This window comes from Lucilia sericata, unplaced genomic scaffold, assembly GCF_015586225.1.
Source record: "Lucilia sericata isolate MDLA Ls3-8-SP2 unplaced genomic scaffold, ASM1558622v1 Contig001839F_arrow, whole genome shotgun sequence".
Lineage (NCBI taxonomy): Eukaryota > Metazoa > Arthropoda > Insecta > Diptera > Calliphoridae > Lucilia > Lucilia sericata.
The window spans coordinates 3,432-28,278 of NW_023995734.1; the positions used below are offsets into that span (position 1 = coordinate 3,432).

Sequence of the window (24,847 nt, forward strand, 5' to 3'; positions counted from 1 at the left end):
TAGAATATACTGAAACAATAAAACAATAAATTTATTTATGGCATTAATTACCTAAAATGCATAAATTATTTTTAAAAAAGATAACGTATATAACTAATTGTTATTGTTTTTAGCAAACCTTGTTAACATGGCTTTTTAGCAAATTAATTATTTGTAATATTTTCCACTTCAATTACTTTTGAATAAGTGAAATCTTCCATTAATTATGACGTTAGTGGAAAGCTAGAAATCAAAGTAATTTACAAAATGAGTTAAGCAGTTTGGAATCTAAGAACTTAAGCACTTACCTTTTCATAAAATAAAATTATTTCTGAAATTTTTAAGTTTTTGTGTTTTATTTTTAAATTATATTTTATTTAAATAATTATTAATTTTATTTATAAATAAAATTTTAATTATTTTAATTAATAAATTTACAAATTATTTTGTTAAGTTAAACTTAAATAGGAGTTTGAAAAGTGTTCATTTTAGTTACAATTATATTTGTTTTTTTTTTTTTTTTTTTAATTTAAGGATGAAAATTGTATGTATTGCACATGTTTAACAATTGCTTATTAATTAATAATCATAAAAAGGTTCAACAATTATTTTATTATAATTATATATTTTTTTTAATAATATATACAATTTATTAAATAATTTTTTTATTTTATATTTTTTATATTTAGTTTTTCTAATAAACCACAAAAAAGGTATGAATGATTATCATAAGAATATTTTGTTTTTATAAGGATTTGTTAGATTTTGATTAGTTTTTATTGTTTTACATAAAAAATGGACGTGGTGCTTTTTTTGTTATTTTATAATAATTTTAATAATTTTTTTTTAAGTTATAATAATAGCAGGCATTTTGTAAAATAGTTTTTAAATAAAATTTCGAGTTTTGTATAAATTAATTATAAAATATTATGTATTTAAATAGGCAAAATTGGGTGTTTTTGTTGTTGTAATATCAAATAATTGTGCAATTTATTATAAACAAATATTCGAATAAGTTGTTTCCACAATAAATGGATATTTAAGGATATTTATTTTAGGATTAGTTAAGTTTTGGTTTCACTTAATTCGTAATTCTCTTAAAACTGTATGAGTAAAATGATTTAAACAGGTGTGTGTGTGTGTAAAAACAGGAAGAAAGAGAAAGAGAGTGAAAGTGAGCACTTTAGTTGTGTAGTTTTAAGAATTAAAAGCTCTATTTTTTCGATAACTGTTAAGCTCTACTGTATTTCGAAATCAAATTTTCGATTTCTTTTTTCAAACGTGAAACTTTTTTAAATAACAATTATGGCCGGTTATCCTTTAGATTAATTTTGAGTTCCACACTTTGCTTCTTGCTTTTAACTTTGTTGATTCCGATTTTTATTGGTCCTCTGACGTTCCTGTAAATACTCACATATTGAAGTGTATTTCTGTTGACGTGCCACTGGAGGGCTGTCAAACCATCGTGATTTGTTTGATTGATATCGGCTCCAGCTGCTATCAACTGCTTCACCACTGTCATGTGGCCAAACATGGCGGCGGCATGTAAGGCGGTTTCCCCATTCTAATGAAAAGCAACAAAAAATCATTAAAATAAATTCTAAACTAGAACAGAACTAGAACAGAAATAGAACACAACTAGAACAGAACTAGAACCGAACTAGAAACAGAACTAGAACAGAACTAGAACAGAACTAGACGAACTAGAACAGAACTAGAACAGAACTAGAATAGAACTAGAACAGAACTAGAACAGAACTAGAACAGAACTAGAACAGAACTAGAACAGAACTAGAACAGAACTAGAACAGAACTAGAACAGAACTAGAACAGAACTAGAACAGAACTAGAACAGAACTAGAACAGAACTAGAACAGAACTAGAACAGAACTAGAACAGAACTAGAACAGAACTAGAACAGAACAGAACTAGAACAGAACTAGAACAGAACTAGAACAGAACTAGAACAGAACTAGAACGAACTAGAACAGAACTAGAACAGAACTAGAACAGAACTAGAACAGAACTAGAACAGAACTAGAACAGAACTAGAACAGAACTAGAACAGAACTAGAACAGAACTAGAACAGAACTAGAACAGAACTAGAACAGAACTAGAACAGAACTAGAACAGAACTAGAACAGAACTAGAACAGAACTAGAACAGAACTAGAACAGAACTAGAACAGAACTAGAACAGAACTAGAACAGAACTAGAACAGAACTAGAACAGAACTAGAACAGAACTAGAACAGAACTAGAACAGAACTAGAACAGAACTAGAACAGAACTAGAACAGAACTAGAACAGAACTAGAACAGAACTAGAACAGAACTAGAACAGAACTAGAACAGAACTAGAACAGAACTAGAGCAGAACTAGAACAGAACTAGAACAGAACTAAAACAGAACTAGAACAGAACTAGACAGAACTAGAACAGAACTAGAACAGAACTAGAACAGAACTAGAACAGAACTAGAACAGAACTCGAACAGAACTAGAACAGAACTAGAACAGAACTAGAACTAGAACTAGAACAGAACTAGAACTAGAACAGAACTAGAACAGAACTAGAACAGAACTAGAACAGAACTAGAACAGAACTAGAACAGAACTAGAACAGAACTAGAACAGAACTAGAACAGAACTAGAACTGGAACAGAACGAACTAGAAAGGAACAGAACTGGAACAGAACTAGAACAGAACTAGAACAGAACTAGAACAGAACTAGAACAGAACTAGAACAGAACTAGAACAGAACTAGAACAGAACTAGAACAGAACTAGAACAGAACTAGAACAGAACTAGAACAGAACTAGAACAGAACTAGAACAGAACTAGAACTGAACTAGAACAGAACAAGAACAAAACTTGAACAGAACTAGAACAGAACTAGAACAGAACTAGAACTAACAGTACTAGAACAGAACTAGAACAGAACTAGAACAGAACTAGAACAGAACTAGAACAGAACTAGAACAAACTAGAACAGAACAGAACTAGAACAGAACTAGAACAGAACTAGAACAGAACTAGAACAGAACTAGAACAGAACTAGAACAGAACTTGAACAGAACTAGAACAGAACTAGAACAAAACTTGAACAGAACTAGAACAGAACTAGAACAGAACTAGAACAGAACTAGAACAGAACTTGAACAGAACTAGAACAGAACTAGAACAGAACTAGAACAGAACTAGAACAGAACTAGAACAGAACTAGAACAGAACTAGAACAGAACTAGAACAGAACTAGAACAGAACTAGAACAGAACTAGAACAGAACTAGAACAGAACTAGAACAGAACTAGAACAGAACTAGAACAGAACTAGAAGAGAACTAGAAGAGAACTAGAACAGAACTAGAACTAGAACGGAACTAGAACATAATTAGAACAGAACTAGAACAGAACTAGAACAGAACTAGAACAGAACTAGAACAGAACTAGAACAGAACTAGAACAGAACTAGAACAGAACTAGAACAGAACTAGAACAGAACTAGAACAGAACTAGAACAGAACTAGAACAGAACAGAACTAGAACAGAACTTGAACAGAACTAGAACAGAACTAGAACAGAACTAGAACAGAACTAGAAAGAACTAGAACAGAACTAGAACAGAACTAGAACAGAACTAGAACAGAACTAGAACAGAACTAGAACAGAACTAGAACAGAACTAGAACAGAACTAGAACAGAACTAGAACAGAACTAGAACAGAACTAGAACAGAACTAGAACAGAACTAGAACAGAACTAGAACAGAACTAGAACAGAACTAGAACAGAACTAGAACAGAACTAGAACAGAACTAGAACAGAACTAGAACAGAACTAGAACAGAACTAGAACAGAACTAGAAACAGAACTAGAACAGAACTAGAACAGAACTAGAACAGAACTAGAACAGAACTAGAACAGAACTAGAACAGAACTAGAACTGAACTAGAACAGAACTAGAACAGAACTAGAACAGAACTAGAACAGAACTAGAACAGAACAAGAACAGAACTAGAACAGAACTAGAACAGAACTAGAACAGAACTAGAACAGAACTAGAACAGAACTAGAACAGAACTAGAACAGAACTAGAACAGAACTAGAACAGAACTAGAACAGAACTAGAACAGAACTAGAACAGAACTAGAACAGAACTAGAACAGAACTAGAACAGAACTAGAACAGAACTAGAACAGAACTAGAACAGAACTAGAACAGAACTAGAACAGAACTAGAACAGAACTAGAACAGAACTAGAACAGAACTAGAACAGAACTAAACAGAACTAGAACAGAACTAGAACAGAACTAGAACAGAACTAGAACAGAACTGGAACAGATCTAGAACAGATCTAGAACAGATCTAGAACAGATCTAGAACAGAACTAGAACAGAACTAGAACAGAACTAGAACAGAACTAGAACAGAACTAGAACAGAACTAGAACAGAACTAGAACAGAACTAGAACAGAACTAGAACAGAACTAGAACAGAACTAGAACTAGAACTAGAACAGAACTAGAACTACAAGTTTTACTTACCGGCAAACAATGTTAAATTTGGCCGATTTTAATAGTTCAGTTACCACAGCCGCATGGCCCTTGTGGGCCGCCTTAAACAAAGTGTAGCACCATCACATCTCACAGCATCCACATTAGCACCTTTGTAATAAAACCTTGCATATATGATCATGACCCATTTGCGCTGCAATCCACAAGGGAAGTAGCGCCATCAATGCGCTTGTATCGGGATAAGCGCCAGCGGTTAGAAGTAAAGATAATACTGTACGGTGACCATTTTGGGCGGATATAAAAACAGGGGTAGCACGATCCTATACAGAGAAAAAATTAAATATGTTTTAACATTAATTTCCTAATCTCTTCTCTCAATACTCACCTTCATACAGGCATTAACATTAGCACCACAATCTAATAATTCCTTAACTAATTTAACATGACCACCCTGGGCCGCCACAAATAGAGGAGTACCGCCATCCTTTCGAAAGAATATTAATGTAAAAGAAATTGTTTAGTTATTTAAAATTCACACCAACTCACCACTGATGGTGTATCCACACTAGCTCCCGCTTTAATCAATATTTTCACCACATCCAAATAGCCCCCTTGAGCAGCAAAAAATAATGGTGTTGTACCAGTGGCTCTTCTGCTATTTGGATCTGCTCCCTGTTCCAATAGTTCCAACACACATGTGGTATGGCCACTAGCTGCTGACAATATCAGGGGTGTGGTGCCATCCTATAAGTTATAAATAAACGCAGTATTTTATATTCAATACGATTTCAAACCGACCACAATTGTAATCACATTTATTACAATGTATTATAGTTGTAGTTACTGTAATTTCAAATTGAATTTCTTAATAATTGTGTAATTGATATTATAAATTTCAAAACCCCAAATATGAAATTCAATGCAGCACATCATAACGAAATTCAAAAAAAATATAAAAATCAAAAGTTGAGAGAAAAAAATAACATAAACCTCAGCCAAGATTGAACATGGCATGTACAAATTTATTTATTTGCCAAAACTGAAAACCACAGACACGAAAGTGTGATGGAATTGATTTGTGATGTGGAGGCATTACATCAAACCTAATGGGAATTGTTGGTTGGGCTAGGCTTTAGAGACCTTAGGTTGGTTTGGAACTAATTCAGTTCTAGTTCAATTCTAGTTCAGTTCTAGTTCAGTTCTAGTTCAGTTCTAGTTCAGTTCTAGTTCAGTTCTAGTTCAGTTCTAGTTCAGTTCTAGTTCAGTTCTAGTTCAGTTCTAGTTCAGTTCTAGTTCAGTTCTAGTTCAGTTCTAGTTCAGTTCAGTTCTAGTTCAGTTCTAGTTCAGTTCTAGTTCAGTTCTAGTTCAGTTCTAGTTCAGTTCTAGTTCAGTTCTAGTTCAGTTCTAGTTCAGTTCTAGTTCATTCTAGTTCAGTTCTAGTTCAGTTCTAGTTCAGTTCAGTTCTAGTTCAGTTCTAGTTCAGTTCTAGTTCAGTTCTAGTTCAGTTCTAGTTCAGTTCTAGTTCAGTTCTAGTTCAGTTCTAGTTTGTTCTAGTTCAGTTCTAGTTCAGTTCTAGTTCAGTTCTAGTTCAGTTCTAGTTCAGTTCTAGTTCTGTCTAGTTCTCTAGTTCAGTTCTAGTTCAGTTCTAGTTCATTCTTGTTCAGTTCTAGTTCAGTTCTAGTTCAGTTCTAGTTCAGTTCTAGTTCAGTTCTAGTTCAGTTCTAGTTCAGTTCTAGTTCAGTTCTAGTTCAGTTCTAGTTCAGTTCTAGTTCAGTTCTAGTTCAGTTCTAGTTCAGTTCTAGTTCAGTTCTAGTTCAGTTCTAGTTCAGTTCTAGTTCAGTTCTAGTTCAGTTCTAGTTCAGTTCTAGTTCAGTTCTAGTTCAGTTAGTTCAGTTCTAGTTCAGTTCTAGTTCAGTTCTAGTTCAGTTCTAGTTCAGTTCTAGTTCAGTTCTAGTCAGTTCAGTTCAGTTCTAGTTCAGTTCTAGTTCAGTTCTAGTTCAGTTCTAGTTCAGTTCTAGTTCAGTTCTAGTTCAGTTCTAGTTCAGTTCTAGTTCAGTTCTAGTTCAGTTCTAGTTCAGTTCTAGTTCAGTTCTAGTTCAGTTCTAGTTCAGTTCTAGTTCAGTTCTAGTTCAGTTCTAGTTCAGTTCTAGTTCAGTTCTAGTTCAGTTCTAGTTCAGTTCTAGTTCAGTTCTAGTTCAGTTCAGTTATAGTTCAGTTCTAGTTCAGTCTAGTTCAGTTCTAGTTCAGTTCTAGTTCAGTTCTGTTCAGTTCTAGTTCAGTTCTAGTTCAGTTCTAGTTCAGTTCTAGTTCAGTTCTAGTTCAGTTCTAGTTCAGTTCTAGTTCAGTTCTAGTTCAGTTCTAGTTCAGTTCTAGTTCAGTTCTAGTTCAGTATAGTTCAGTTCTAGTTCAGTTTCTAGTTCAGTTCTAGTTCAGTTCTAGTTCAGTTCTAGTTCAGTTCTAGTTCAGTTCTAGTTCAGTTCTAGTCAGTTCAGTTCAGTTCTAGTTCAGTTCTAGTTCAGTTCTAGTTCAGTTCGAGTTCAGTTGTAGTTCAGTTCTAGTTCAGTTGTAGTTCAGTTCTAGTTCAGTTTCTAGTTCAGTTCTAGTTCAGTTCTAGTTCAGTTCGAGTTTCAGTTCGAAGTTCAGTTCTAGTTCAGTTCTAGTTCAGTTCCAGTTAGTTCTAGTTCAGTTCTAGTTCAGTTCTAGTTCAGTTCTAGTTCAGTTCTTGTTCAGTTCTTGTTCAATTCTAGTTCAGTTCTTGTACATTCTAGTTCAGTCCAATTCTAGTTTTTTTCTAGTATTATATTTTTTTACAATCCTAGCATTTCCAACTGAAGCTCTATAATATGATTTCACTTTTCATTGTTCATTAAAATCTTAACTAATTAATAAAAACCTTGTTAAACAGAAATTATTTGCACACATTTTTCTTGTTAAAACTTAAATTAAAATTATTAACAACGATTTATTGTTTTCAACGGTCTAATAGTTTCTATTAACAATTTTCTCACTTTCAATAAATATATGTTGCGTTTTCTCGTTTGTTTTTTGTTTTTGTTTCAATATTTTTCAATTGCAAATTTCTTTTGCTCAAAAATATGAACAAATTAAAACAATGTTAATTTAATTCAATTAATTTTTCAAAACGGTCACGCATGCTCTCGTTTTTAAGCGTTTGTGCGATTAAAGCTTAATGCTAATTTAAAGCGTGCTCATGTTTTATAAGTATTTAAACGTTTTAATTCATTCATTTTCAATTGACCATTTCATTCAACACCGTTTTTGTATTGTAATCTGATGTTGTTTTTGTTTTTGTTTCGTCGTGTTATTGTTCTTTTATTTAAATTGTTAATGTTAAAGTGAAATTATTTTCTTTATGTGGCTGAGCTACCGCTGATGTTGCTGATGTTTCTTTTGACGTCTGACAGCTGTTTTTGGGTTTCCTTAGTTTAGGCAACCGCGCAATGTTTGTAAATAATTTGCACTATTTAAGCATTGAGGCGCAATTTTGAAAACAAATAGTTGTTTTGTTTGCAGTTGTTGCAAAAAAAAAAGAAATTTTATAACAAAAAAAAAAATTAATAAAAAAAGACTTACACTATTTATTTTGCAATAGTTTTGAACAGTTATATTAATAAGCAAGTCAGGGAATTGTAAACGTGGCTTTAACTGACTTTTAAAAAAAAAACATACACCGTGTTAGTAGACAGTATTATGTGAGAATAATGCTACACTCGAAGAAAATATGGTTATACTAAATATTCAATCTACCCTAGAACAAAACAAAACAGAACAGAACTAGAACTGTACTAGAACTGAACTAGAAATAGACTGAAGAACTGAACTAGAACTGAACTAGAACTGAACTAGAACTGAACTAGAACTGAACTAGAACTGAACTAGAACAGAACTAGAACAGAACTAGAACAGAACTAGAACAGAACTAGAACAGAACTAGAACTAGAACAGAACTAGAACAGAACTAGAACAGAACTAGAACAGAACTAGAACAGAACTAGAACAGAACTAGAACAAACTAGAACAGAACTAGAACAGAACTAGAACAGAACTAGAACAGAACTAGAACAGAACTAGAACAGAACTAAAACTGAACTAAAACTGAACTAGAACTGAACTAGAACTGAACTAGAACTGAACTAGAACTGAACTAGAACTGAACTAGAACTGAACTAAAACTGAACTAAAACTGAACTAGAACTGAACTAGAACTGAACTAGAACTGAACTAGAACTGAACTAGATCTGAACTAGAACTGAACTAGAACTGAACTAGAACTGAACTAGAACTGAACTAGAACTGAACTAGAACTGAACTAGAACTAGAAACTGACTAGAACTGAACTAGAACTGAACTAGAACTGAACTAAAACTGAACTAGAACTGAACTAGAACTGAACTAGAACTGAACTAGAATGAACTCGAACTGAAACTAGACTGAACTGACTGAACTAGAACTGAACTAGAACTGAACTAGAACTGAACTAGAACTGAACTAGAACTGAACTAGAACTGAACTAGAACTGAACTAGAACTGAACTAGAACTGAACTAGAACTGAACTAGAACTGAACTAGAACGAACTAGAACTGAACTAGAACTGAACTAGAACTGAACTAGAACTGAACTAGAACTGAACTAGAACTGAACTAGAACTGAACTAGAACTGAACTAGAAACTGAACTAGAAACTGAATAGAACTGAACTAGAACTGAACTAGAACTGAACTAGAACTGAACTAGAACTGAACTAGAACTGAACTAGAACTGAACTAGAACTGAACTAGAACTGAACTAGAACTGAACTAGAACTGAACTAGAACTGAACTAGAACTGAACTAGAACTGAACTAGAACTGAACTAGAACTGAACTAGAACTAGAACTGACTAAATGAACTAGAACTGAACAGAACTGAACTAGAACTGAACTAGAACTGACTAGAACTTACGACTGAATTAGAACTGAACTAAAAATGAACTAAAACTGAACTAAACTGAACCTAACTGAACTAAAAGTGAACTAAAACTGAACTAGAACTGAACTAGAACTGAACTAGAACTGAACTAGAACTGAAAGTCTAGAACTGAACTAGAACTGAACTAGAACTGAACTAGAACTTACTAGAACTGACTAGAACTGAACTAAAACTGAACTAAAACTGAACTAGAACTGAACGAGAACTGAACTAGAACTGAACTAGAACTGAACTAGAACTAGAACTGAACTAGAACTGAACTAGAACTGAACTAGAACTGAACTAGAACTGAACTAGAACTGAACTAGAACTGAACTAGAACTGAACTAGAACTGAACTAGAACTGAACTAGAACTGAACTAGAACTGAACTGAACTGAACTGAACTGAACTAGAACGAACTAGAACTGAACTAGAACTGAACTAGAACTGAACTAAAAACTGAACTAAAACTGAACTAGAACTGAACTAGAACTAGAACTGAACTAGAACTGAACTAGAACTGAACTAGAACTGAACTAGAACTGAACTAGAACTGAACTAGAACTGAACTAGAACTGAACTAGAACTGAACTAGAACTGAACTAGAACTGAACTAGAACTGAACTAGAACTGAACTAGAACTGAACTAGAACTGAACTAGAACTGAACTAGAACTGAACTAGAACTGAACTAGAACTGAACTAGAACTGAACTAGAACTGAACTAGAACTGAACTAGAACTGAACTAGAACTGAACTAGAACTGAACTAGAACTGAACTAGAACTGAACTAGAACTAAACTAGACCGAATTAGAACTGAGCTAGTACTGAATTAGATTTTAAATTGAAGTGAATTAAACTAAAACATAATTATATTCTTAATTCAAAACTGTTTCAGTTACGTATTTATTGAAATAATGTAATAATTTTTCTAAATTATATTTTTTCTTTATTTGCAGTTTACTTTAAATGGCTCAAGGTAAGTTCATTGATCTAAATGTTGCTCATCGTATTAAAAAATTAATTATTCCAATGTGGCACACTTTCCCTTTTATATTGGCAATATATTTGTGGAACATTTTCATTACATAATCTCCTATCACCTTTAATACAGTCATTAATTAGTAAATTGCACTTACCTCATCTTTACAATCGACATGAACCTTTCCACTATCCAAAACGCGTCTCAAAGTAATATCGTCTCCCCTTAAAGCCGCCAAATGTAATAAAACATCTGAAGGAGTCTCTTTCTAAATGGAAAGAAGAGAAAAAGCCAACAAATGAAAAACAATATATTTATTTTTTTTTTTTTTTTAAATTAAACACTTTCATTTGTTTAACTAACAACTTTATAACAAGAAACGAATTGAATTGTAATGTAACAAAACAAAAACCAATTGAATATTTTGTGTAATTTTTTTTTCGTAAAGGTAGCATAAAACAACCTGTTGCATGCCACCACAACCAGCACAAATTGCAACATAAATATTGAAAATATTAAATGTCAAAAAAAAAAAAATAAAAAAAAGATCTAATACAAAAATTAACTGAAATCTTAAAAAAACATTCAAACACATTCAAAATGTTAAATTAGCGCGGAAATATTAATCGTCATTCATACTTGTTGTATTACACGTATGTATGAGAACACTGTTGTTGTTGTTGTTGTCAAACAGATTCGTTAAGCTTGGGAATCTACACAAGTGCACCTGATGCCACCAGCACCATTACCACCACCAACATCCCACTATAACTAACATCAGAAGCTTAAAAATTAAAATATGTACGACAGACAACAAACCCACACTGTTGTTTACTATATAGTTTAGCTCGTTTCGCTTGATTCACTATTTCCCATAGTTTATCCGAATAGCAAACACAAGACAGACCTAAAATTTGCTCTAAGTAATTTAAAATAGAAATATGAAGCTTCCTTTTATTTTTTTTATAAAAAAAAAAATATTACATCGACAACAAATTGGTTTTGTAAAGTCTTATAACATGGACTATAGATGAATTAATAAGACCCTACTTTTCATAAGAAATTAAAATTATGTTAAAATTCAATTATAACTGTATTTAAACATAAGGAGAACAGAACTACAATAGAACTATAGCAGAACTAGAACAGAACTAGAACAGAACTAGAACAGAACTGGAACAGAACTAGAAACAGAACTAGAACAGAAACTAGAACAGAACTAGAACAGAACTAGAACAGAACTAGAACAGAACTAGAACAGAACTAGAACAAAACTAGAACAGAACTAGAACAGAACTAGAACAGAACTAGAACAACTAGAACAGAACTAGAACAGAACTAGAACAGAACTAGAACAGAACTAGAACAACTAGAACAGAACTAGAACTAGAACAGAACTAGAACTAGAACAAGACTAGAACAGAACTAGAACAGAACTAGAACCGAACTAGAACAGAACTAGAACGACAGAACTAGAACAGAACTAGAACAGAACTAGAACAGAACTAGAACAGAACTAGAACAGAACTAGAACAGAACTAGAACAGAACTAGAACAGAACTAGAACAGAACTAGAACAGAACTAGAACAGAACTAGAACAGAACGAGAACAGAACTAGAACAGAACTAGAACAGAACTAGAACAGAACTAGAACAGAACTAGAACAGAACAGAACAGAACTAGAACAGAACTAGAACTAGAACAGAACTAGAACAGAACTAGAACTAGAACAGAACTAGAACAGAACTGGAACAGAACTAGAACAGAACTAGAACAGAACTAGGAACAGAACTAGAACAGAACTAGAACAGAACTAGAAAAGAACTAGAACAGAACTAGAACAGAACTAGAACAGAACTAGAACAGAACTAGAACAGAACTAGAACAGAACTAGAACAGAACTAGAACAGAACTAGAACAGAACTAGAACTAGAACAGAACTAGAACTAGAACAGAACTAGAACTAGAAACTAGAACAGAACTAGAACAGAACTAGAACAGAACTAGAACAGAACAGAACTAGAACAGAACTAGAACAGAACTAGAACAGAACTAGAACAGACTAGAACAGAACTAGAACAGAACTAGAACAGAACTAGAACAGAACTAGAACAGAACTAGAACAGAACTAGAACAGAACTAGAACAGAACTAGAACAGAACTAGAACAGAACTAGAACAGAACTAGAACAGAACTAGAACAGAACTAGAACAGAACTAGAACAGAAACTAGACAGAACTAGAACTAGAACAGAACTAGAACAGAACTAGAACAAAACTAGAACAGAACTAGAACAGAACTTGAACAGAACTAGAACAGAACTAGAACAGAACTTGAACAGAACTAGAACAGAACTAGAACAGAACTAGAACAGAACTAGAACAAACTAGAACAAAACTAGAACAAAACTAGAACAGAACTAAAACGGAACTATAGCAGAACTACAACACAACTAGAACAGAATCAGAACTAAACTGGAATTGAATAAGTTATTGAGCTAAACATATTCTCTTTTTGTTTATAGCGTTAACTAGGTGTCTCTTGGCATTTTAAATTATAAACAATTTTCTGATTTTTTTTTCACAGCAGACCTGCATTATTAACTATTTTATTAAATGTATAAAAGAGATACGTGACTGTAATAAACCCAGCAAATTTTTTGCAATAGAGTATTTTTTTTTACACATTTTAAAGTAATTCGCTTCAAGTGAATTACTCACGCATTTATATTGTAATAAAATTAACATGTTAAAACTTTAATACTTTTACTTTTTTATAGCAAATGGTTCAAGGTTAAAAAAAACTAGATGTTTTGAATGTAAATGTTTAAGTATTCTGTATAATTGGCACTAGTGACTACTTTAAATAGATAGAAAATTGAAATTTTGAAAGAAATGTCAACAGAAAGGTCGTCTTTTCTAAAAATTTACTTTTGTGGAAAGTAAATTTTAATATAAAAATGTTCGCTGGGTTATCATTTAGTTTTACTTTCGTTGTCTTTGACTTTAATTCAAATTACTTGTACTGCAATTTAACATTTTATTTGGCGCCTTTTTTATAAATCTTTTTATGATTCTTTTAACTTTACTATTAAAATATTTTAAAAATTATTTAATATTTTCTTAAAAGACTCCACCATTTTCTGTGTCTATTTCGTTAACATACATTTAAATATCAAATTGCAATTAACCATAAAAACAAGTTAAAATGGCATTTAAAAATTATATTTATTTAAACTTTTTCATAGAAACAAAATATTAAAAGAAATTATGATAAAAATTATGATTTGTTTACTTTTTTCCCATAAGAAAAGAAAATAATTATACAAAATCATTAACATGACTGGATAAGTAAGATGGCGTTACAAAATTTGCTACTATTAATTTAACACAATGAGAGCGTTAAGCGTTATTTTTTTACATTGTAAGATAAGAAGTTCCGATATAACAGTTTTTATGTTGAAAACATATACATATTTTTATAAATAGGTGCCATAACAAATAACACAGGTTTTTATATAAACTTTGTTTATAAAACCAACTAACTTTATTGTTTATAGCAATTAAATTAAACCCCATTGATAATCTTAAATAACGCCTGCTAATTATTGTGTTAACGGCGAAACATTAAGAAAAAAATTTCGTTTAATAGTTTTCATGTTTTTAAATTTTGAACATTTTATAACTTTGGAAGAAAAACTAATGTTATAAAGTAAAATACAGTAAAACCTGGCTACAACGGATGGAAAAGATTCGTGCGAAACTATAGACTAGACTATAGTTGATAATAAAGACTAGACTTCAATATAGGCAATAGACTTGAATATAGATTAGAATACAATATTTGCAAGACTATAGACTAGACTATAGACTAGACTATAGACCAGACTATAGACTAGACTATAGACTAGACTATAGACTAGACTACAGATTAGACTATAGACTAGACTACAGATTAGACTATAGACTAGACTATAGACTAGACTAGACTATAGACTAGACTATAGACTAGACCATAGACTAGATATAGACTAGACTATAGACTAGACTATAGACTAGACTATAGACTAGACTATAGACTAGACTATAGACTAGACTATAGACTAGACTATAGACTAGACTATAGACTAGACTATAGACTAGACTATAGACTAGACTATAGACTAGACTATAGACTAGACTATAGACTAGACTATAGACTAGACTATAGACTAGACCATAGACTAGACTATAGACTAGACCATAGACTAGACTATAGACTAGACTATAGACTAGACTATAGACTAGACTATAGACTAGACTATAGACTAGACTATAGACTAGACTATAGACTAGACTATAGACTAGACTATAGACTAGACTATAGACTAGACTATAGACTAGACTATAGACTAGACTATAGACTAGACTATAGACTAGATAGACTATAGACTAGACTATAGACTAGACTATAGACTAGACTATAGACTAGACTATAGACTAGACTATAGACTAGACTATAGACTAGACTATAGACTAGACTATAGACTAGACTATAGACTAGACTATAGACTAGACTATAGACTAGACTATAGACTAGAATATATACTAGACTATAGACTAGACTATAGACTAGAATATATACTAGACTATAGACTAGACTATAGACTAGACTATAGACTATAGACTAGACTATAGACTAGACTGTAGACTAGACTATAGACTACACTATAGACTAGACTATAGACTAGACTATAGACTAGACTATAGACTAGACCATAGACTAGACTATAGACTAGACTATAGACTAGACTATAGACTAGACTATAGACTAGACTATAGACTAGACTATAGACTAGACTATAGACTAGACTATAGACTAGACTATAGACTAGACTATATACTAGACTATAGACTAGACTATAGACTAGACTATAGACTAGACTATAGACTAGACTATAGACTAGACTATAGACTATAGACTAGACTATAGACTAGACTATAGACTAGACTATAGACTAGACTATAGACTAGACTATAGACTAGACTATAGACTAGACTATAGACTAGACTATAGACTAGACTATAGACTAGACTATAGACTAGACTATAGACTAGACTATAGACTAGACTATGACTAGACTATAGACTAGACTATAGACTAGACTATAGACTAGACTATAGACTAGACTATAGACTAGACTATAGACTAGACTATAGACTAGACTATAGACTAGACTATAGACTAGACTATAGACTAGACTATAGACTAGACTATAGACTAGACTATAGACTAGACTATAGACTAGAGACTATAGACTATAGACTAGACTATAGACTAGACTATAGACTAGACTATAGACTAGACTATAGACTAGACTATAGACTAGACTATAGACTAGACTATAGACTAGACTATAGACTAGACTATAGACTAGACTATAGACTAGACTATAGACTAGACTATAGACTAGACTATAGACTAGACTATAGACTAGACTATAGACTAGACTATAGACTAGACTATAGACTAGACTATAGACTAGACTATAGACTAGACTATAGACTAGACTATAGACTAGACTATAGACTAGACTATAGACTAGACTATAGACTAGACTATAGACTAGACTATAGACTAGACTATAGACTAGACTATAGACTAGACTATAGACTAGACTATAGACTAGACTATAGACTAGACTATAGACTAGACTATAGACTAGACTATAGACTAGACTATAGACTAGACTATAGACTAGACTATAGACTAGAATATAGACTAGACTATAGACTAGACTATAGACTAGACTATAGACTAGACTATAGACTAGACTATAGACTAGACTATAGACTAGACTATAGACTAGACTATAGACTAGACTATAGACTAGACTATAGACTAGACTATAGACTAGACTAGACTAGACTATAGACTAGACTAGACTATAGACTAGACTATAGACTAGACTATAGACTAGACTATAGACTAGACTATAGACTAGACTATAGACTAGACTATAGACTAGACTATAGACTAGACTATAGACTAGACTATAGACTAGAATATATACTAGACTATAGACTAGACTATAGACTAGACTATAGACTAGACTATAGACTATAGACTAGACTATAGACTAGACTATAGACTATAGACTAGACTATAGACTAGACTGTAGACTAGACTATAGACTAGACTGTAGACTAGACTATAGACTAGACTATAGACTAGAATAGACTAGACTATAGACTAGACTATAGACTAGACTATAGACTAGACTATAGACTAGACTATAGACTAGACTATAGACTAGACTATAGACTAGACTATAGACTAGACTATAGACTAGACTATAGACTAGACTATAGACTAGACTATAGACTAGACTATAGACTAGACTATAGACTAGACTATAGACTAGACTATAGACTAGACTATAGACTAGACTATAGACTAGACTATAGACTAGACTATAGACTAGACTATAGACTAGACTATAGACTAGACTATAGACTAGACTATAGACTAGACTATAGACTAGACTATAGACTAGACTATAGACTAGACTATAGACTAGACTATAGACTAGACTATAGACTAGACTATAGACTAGACTATAGACTAGACTATAGACTAGACTATAGACTAGACTATAGACTAGACTATAGACTAGACTATAGACTAGACTATAGACTAGACTATAGACTAGACTATAGACTAGACTATAGACTAGACTATAGACTAGACTATAGACTAGACTAGACTAGACTATAGGCTAGACTAGACTATAGACTATAGACTAGACTATAGACTAGACTATAGACTAGACTATAGACTAGACTATAGACTAGACTATAGACTAGACTATAGACTAGACTATAGACTAGACTAGACTAGACTATAGACTAGACTATAGACTAGACTATAGACTAGACTATAGACTAGACTATAGACTAGACTATAGACTACACTATAGACTAGACTATAGACTAGACTATAGACTAGACTATAGACTAGACTATAGACTAGACTATAGACTAGACTATAGACTAGACTATAGACTAGACTATAGACTAGACTATAGACTAGACTATAGACTAGACTATAGCTAGACTATAGACTAGACTATAGACTAGACTATAGACTAGACTATAGACTAGACTATAGACTAGACTATAGACTAGACTATAGACTAGACTATAGACTAGACTATAGACTAGACTATAGACTAGACTATAGACTAGACTATAGACTAGACTATAGACTAGACTATAGACTAGACTATAGACTAGACTATAGACTAGACTATAGACTAGACTATAGACTAGACTATAGACTAGACTATAGACTAGACTATAGACTAGACTATAGAGTAGACTATAGACTAGACTATAGACTAGACTATAGACTAGACTATAGACTAGACTATAGGCTAGACTATAGACTAGACTATAGACTAGACATAGACTAGACTATAGACTAGACTATAGACTAGACTATAGACTAGACTATAGACTAGACTATAGACTAGACTATAGACTAGACTATAGACTAGACTATAGACTAGACTATAGACTAGACTATAGACTAGACTATAGACTAGACTATAGACTAGACTATAGACTAGACTATAGACTAGACTATAGACTAGACTATAGACTAGACTATAGACTAGAATAATACTAGACTATAGACTAGACTATAGACTAGACTATAGACTAGACTATAGACTATAGACTAGACTATAGACTAGACTATAGACTATAGTCTAGACTATAGACTAGACTGTAGACTAGACTATAGACTAGACTGTAGACTAGACTATAGACTAGACTATAGACTAGACTATAGACTAGACTATAGACTAGACTATAGACTAGACTATAGACTAGACTATAGACTAGACTATAGACTAGACTATAGACTAGACTATAGACTAGACTATAGACTAGACTATAGACTAGACTATAGACTAGACTATAGACTAGACTATATAGACTAGACTATAGACTAGACTATAGACTAGACTATAGACTAGACTATAGACTAGACTATAGACTAGACTATAGACTAGACTATAGACTAGACTATACTAGATAGACTAGACTATAGACTAGACTATAGACTAACTAGACTAGACTATAGACTAGACTATAGACTAGACTATAGACTAGACTATAGACTAGACTATAGACTAGACTATAGACTAGACTATAGACTAGACTATAGACTAGACTATAGACTAGACTATAGACTAGACTATAGACTAGACTAGACTATAGACTAGACTAGACTATAGACTATAGACTAGACTATAGACTAGACCAACGGTTCCCAAATGGGGGTCCGCGGACCCCTAGTGGTCCGTAGTAAAATCCTAGGGGGTCCGCGAAGACGAACGAAAAAAAACATGAATAAAAAATATTCTGCTTTATATGTATGTACAAATATCTCCAATTTTTGTGCAATAATCCCAAATTTTTGGTGACTTTTGAATTTATTTTTCGGTGTTTATAGGAAGAGGCTAGGCCCTACAAATTTATTGTATAACTTTTATAAAGTAAGTATTGCGTGATTTGTAATTTTTATTTCCTGTATATGTACTGAAATAATGGTTTTTATTTCAGACAAATAATACTCTGCCTTACAATTAAATTAGGGATACTGGTATTCCGGAGTATGAAGTTCAATTCAAAGACAAGCTTTTTAAAGGTTTAAGTTTATCAAATTGTAAGCAAAAGTGTTCTTTGTTTCAAAGAAAACTAAATTATTTTCCAAACAGAGGTGACTCTTTATGCATCTCTTTATAAATATTCCAATCCGACGTGATACACAGATTTTAACTTGATTTTGTCGACCAATACATATTATTAAATTAACATCAGAAAATCCATAGCGTTTCGCGTAAATATGTAGCCAAAAACCATGAAGTAAAATAATTCGTTGGTATTTTAAAATTCAAATTTAAGTTCCAAATTCACAGTACTTTAACAAAGTTCAAATCATATATTGCGGATAACTCATTCCAACAACATAGAAGAAGTCCAACTTTCTTATATTTTCCCGAAAACTTAGCTCACTTACTCAATTCACCATTTGCAACAAATTTTTGAAACGTGACTCCTTAAGCACATGTGACAATATTTGATAAAGAAACCTTTTCGCTACCTTGAAGAAAAATGAACATGAAAGATCTCACAATCATAAAATTAAACATCATGTTAACATATCAAAAAGAAGTCATTCTATCTTCAAAAATGCAATTGAAAACCTATCTGAAATATTATATATTCTCAATGTACGGGAATATTTTAGATATGACATCTCTACATTTATTAGACCTATGAATTAATGAACTAGGTCAATTTCGGATGGACAATTATTTAGAACAATAAAATATCAAAATATGTATGGGGGTCCGCGAAATTAAATAAGTTCTTCAAGGGTCCGCGAAGTAAAATCGGTGGGAACCGCTGGACTAGACTATAGACTAGACTATAGACTAGACTATAGACTAGACTAGACTAGACTATAGACTAGACTATAGACTAGACTATAGACTACACTATAGACTAGACTATAGACTAGACTATACTAGACTAGACTAGACTATAGACTAGACTATAGACTAGACTATAGACTAGACTATAGACTAGACTATAGACTAGACTATAGACTAGACTATAGACTAGACTATAGACTAGACTATAGACTAGACTATAGACTAGACTATAGACTAGACTATAGACTAGAGAGACTAGACTATAGACTAGACTATAGACTAGACTATAGACTAGACTATAGACTAGACTATAGACTAGACTATAGACTAGACTATCTAGACTATAGACTAGACTATAGACTAGACTATGACTAAGACTAGACTAGCTTAGGCTAGACTATAGGCTAGACTATAGACTAGACTATAGACTAGACTATAGACTAGACTATAGACTAGACTAGACTATAGACTAGACTATAGACTAGACTATAGACTAGACTATAGACTAGACTATAGACTAGACTATAGACTAGACTATAGACTAGACTATAGACTAGACTATAGACTAGACTATAGACTAGACTATAGACTAGACTATAGACTAGACTATAGACTAGACTATAGACTAGACTAGACTAGACTATAGACTAGACTATAGACTAGACTATAGACTAGACGATAGACTAGACTATAGACTAGACTATAGACGACTATAGACTAGATATAGACTAGACTATAGACTAGACTAGACTATAGACTAGACTAGACTATAGACTACTAGACTATAGACTAGACTATAGACTAGACTATACTAGACTATAGACTAGACTATAGACTAGACTAGACTAGACTATAGACTAGACTATAGACTAGACTATAGACTACTATAGACTAGACTATAGACTAACTATAGACTAGACTATACTACTAGACTATAGACTAGACTATAGACTAGACTAGACTAGACTATAGACTAGACTATAGACTAGACTATAGACTAGACTATAGACTACTATAGACTAGACTATAGACTAGACTATAGACTAGACTATAGACTAGACTATAGACTAGACTATAGACTAGACTATAGACTAGACTATAGACTAGACTATAGACTAGACTATAGACTAGACTATAGACTAGACTAGACTAGACTATGACTAGACTATAGACTAGACTATAGACTAGACTATAGACTAGACTATAGACTAGACTATAGACTAGACTATAGATTAGACTATAGATTAGACTATAGACTAGACTATAGACTAGACTATAGACTAGACTATAGACTAGACTAGACTAGACTATAGACTAGACTATAGACTACTATAGACTAGACTATACTAGACTAGACTATAGACTAGACTAGACTATAGACTAGACTATACAGAATACCATAGACCAGACTATAGTCAACACTATAGACCAGTGTATACTTAAGACTATAGACCAGACTGTAGTCGAGTAGACCATAATATAGTTGAAACTATAGACCAGTCTACTCGAGTCTATGGACTAGAGTCTAGTCAAGAATATAGACCAGACTATAGTCTATAATCTGTAATATAGACCAGAATATCTGAAGCAATAGACCAGACTTTAGGCAAGACTATAGTCAAGACTATAGTGGAGACTAAAGACCAGTAGTCGTCTCGAATAGACATTCTAAGTTTTAGTCTAGTTTGAAGTAAATGATAGTCCACTTTAATATTTATTCCCTATTCATTTTATCCACTAACTACTGTTTTTAAACAAACACTGTTATCAGTAAGATATACAATTATTAGTTATGATGTTTTTTTTTTTGCTTTTCATCAACACGCTATTATTAACACATAACTATGAAAAATTTTCTTTTTTAACAGCTAAATTTTTATTTTTAAATTGTCAACGTATTCATTATTAAGTAATAGCTACTTGTGATAAAAAAAACGAAAAACAATAAAAAATTTCAACAAATGTTTAGATAAACTTACCTTTAAAGACATGACTGTGTAAGTTTTTGTTTAGGTTTGTTTTTATTTATATTTTTATATAAAAATAATTTTATTGTTTATTATTTATAACTTAAAAGACATTTGTCTTAATTTATAGTTTTATTGATATTTAAAATATAGTTTAGATTTTGCATATGATTGTTGGTTTTGTTGTGGAAAACAAGGCACGTGCTGATGGCAGATTTTCTTACAACTTTCCAATTGTTTATCGCGTTTTCTATTGATATTTCGTTTTAGTTTTATTATTTGGATTAACAAAATTTTGAACATTTACTTATGGATGGTAAATGTTGCACTTCCTTTCTAACTTTTTTTTCTGGTGGTTGGGTTTTTTGTTCGATTTTATTTCTTTCTTTACAAAGTTTTATTTAGTATTTTATGCAAAACTTAGTTAGAGAAGAACCCATTCACTTTACTGCAATTGTAATAATGATAAAAGAAATGTTTTGAATTAAAAAACAATGACTAAAAAGTATGCACTACAGTTTGTTCTAAAAACACTCTAATTTGGTGAAAATCTATAAAGGATTTTGAAAAAATCTCTAGATTCTTTAAATAAGGGTATCAACTAACATTTTCTTAATCACCAGAAACCAGTTTAGTAACCAGTTTTACTGCAGCTTCCTTTTCTATTTTATTTTAAAAGTAACCTTTAAAAAAATATTAAATTTCTAGACAGAAATCCATCACTTTATTTCCTGTCACAGTCATGCCAAAAAATAGCACCCATCATAGGGTGTTGCTCTATGGAAAAGCAACAACAACAACAGAAATAATATAAAACAAATCTCTGCAACAAAACAAGTCAATTTATTATATCATTTGATGCAGCAATATATACGATTATATTCGTATGATGTTCGAACAAACAACAAAAAAAGATAAAAAAAGCAACAGGTTTCAAACTTTTTTCCGGCAGAGAACTATAAAAATATTAGGGAGACTTTCTCTGCTTTTTCAGATTCGTATAGATTCTAATCAAATGTCTAATCAAAAGTCTAGTCTAAAGTCATGTCTAACATCTTCTCTATTCTCTAGTCTAGTCTAAAGTCAAGTAAAAAGTCTGCTCTAATGTGTGATCTTAAGTCTAGCATAAAGTGAAGTCTAATATCAAGTGTAATGTATAGCCTACAGTAAAGCCTAATGTCTGTCTATAGTCTCGTCTAAAGTCAAGTGTAAAGTCTAGTCATAAGTCGCATCTATAGTCAAACCTAAAGTCTAATTTAAAGTCTGGTATAAGATATATACTATAGTCTAGCTTGATGTAAGAACCATATTCTAGATACCAGACTATAGTCTCGACTAAAGTCTAGTATTTAGTCTTAACTATTGTCTGCTCTATTTTCTGGTATATAATCTGGTCCATAGTCTGCTATATAGAGTGATAAGCCATTAATCTAGTTTACAGTTTAGTCCATAGTCTAAACTAAAGTCTATAGTCTAAATATAGTCCATAGTTTAGTCTATAGTCTAGTCTATAATCTGGTCCTTATTCTAGTATACAGTCTAGTCTTAAATCGAGTCTTTAGTAAAGTCTATATTATAGTGTTTAGTTTATAGTTTACTCTTTATTGTAGTCTATAGTCTAGTCTATAGTACAATCTTAAATCGAGTCTTTAGTATATACTATAGTTTTTAGTCTATTTTATGTCTAAACTACAGAACTAGGACTAAACTTGAACTGAACTAGAACTGAACTAGAACTGAACTAGAACTGAACTAGAACTGAACTAGAACTAGAACTGAACTAGAACTGAACTAGAACTGAACTAGAACTGAACTAGAACTGAACTAGAACTGAACTAGAACTGAACTAGAACTGAACTAGAACTGAACTAGAACTGAACTAGAACTGAACTAGAACTGAACTAGAACTGAACTAGAACTGAACTAGAACTAGAACTAGAACAGAACTAGAACAGAACTAGAACAGAACTAGAACAGAACTAGAACAGAACTAGAACAGAACTAGAACTAGAACTAGAACTGAACTAGAACTGAACTAGAACTGAACTAGAACTGAACTAGAACTGAACTAGAACTGAACTAGAACTGAACTAGAACTGAACTAGAACTGAACTAGAACTGAACTAGAACTGAACTAGAACTGAACTAGAACTGAACTAGAACTGAACTAGAACTGAACTAGAACTGAACTAGAACTGAACTAGAACTGCACTAGAACTGAACTAGAACTGAACTAGAACTGAACTAGAACTGAACTAGAACTGAACTAGAACTGAACTAGAACTGAACTAGAACTGTACTAGAACTGAACTAGAACTGAACAAGAACTGAACTAGAACTGAACTAGAACTGAACTAGAACTGAACTAGAACTGAACTAGAACTGAACTAGAACTGAACTAGAACTGAACTAGAACTGAACTAGAACTGAACTGAACTAGAACTGAACTAGAACTGAATTAGAACTGATTAGACTAGAACTGAACTAGAACTGAACTAGAACTGAACTAGAACTGAACTAGAACTGAACTAGAACTGAACTAGAACTAAACTAGAACTAAACTATAACTGAACTAGAACTGAACTAGAACTGAACTAGAACTGAATTACAACTGAACTAAAACTGAACTAGAACATAAATAGAACCGAACTAGAACTGAACTAGAAATCAAAATTCCCCAAAAGAAAATGTTCACTCTAAAAAGAGCCGCCCTAATATTCCACTAACAGTCAGAGTTCTTTTTCCAATTCTTAACAGCGATAAAGAATTAGAGCAACATCATCGTCATCATCAGCATAATGATGATGATTTTCCTCAAACATCATGATAATGATGTTGTTGTTTTATGTATGGAAGTGTTTAAAAAAACACATCAAACATCTGCAGTGTCTACACATACACATTTACCCCATATAAAATTGGTTTGTTGGGCAGCAACTTTTTCTTTTTTTTT

General features: G+C 32.2%; 1 protein-coding gene across 1 annotated transcript in view; it reads right to left on the reverse strand.

Moving 5' to 3' along the window:
- Positions 1–445: 445 nt before the first annotated feature.
- LOC119612837 (ankyrin repeat domain-containing protein 29) overlaps positions 446–24,847 on the reverse strand; it is a 42,609-nt gene continuing 18,207 nt past the window's right edge. Inside the window, 8 exon segments of the mRNA XM_037968710.1 lie at positions 446–1,423; positions 1,426–1,543; positions 4,518–4,603; positions 4,606–4,643; positions 4,645–4,811; positions 4,877–4,975; positions 5,038–5,235; positions 10,600–10,710. Of these exon segments, the coding sequence (XP_037824638.1) occupies positions 1,338–1,423; positions 1,426–1,543; positions 4,518–4,603; positions 4,606–4,643; positions 4,645–4,811; positions 4,877–4,975; positions 5,038–5,235; positions 10,600–10,710 (903 nt within the window). The 3' untranslated portion in view covers positions 446–1,337.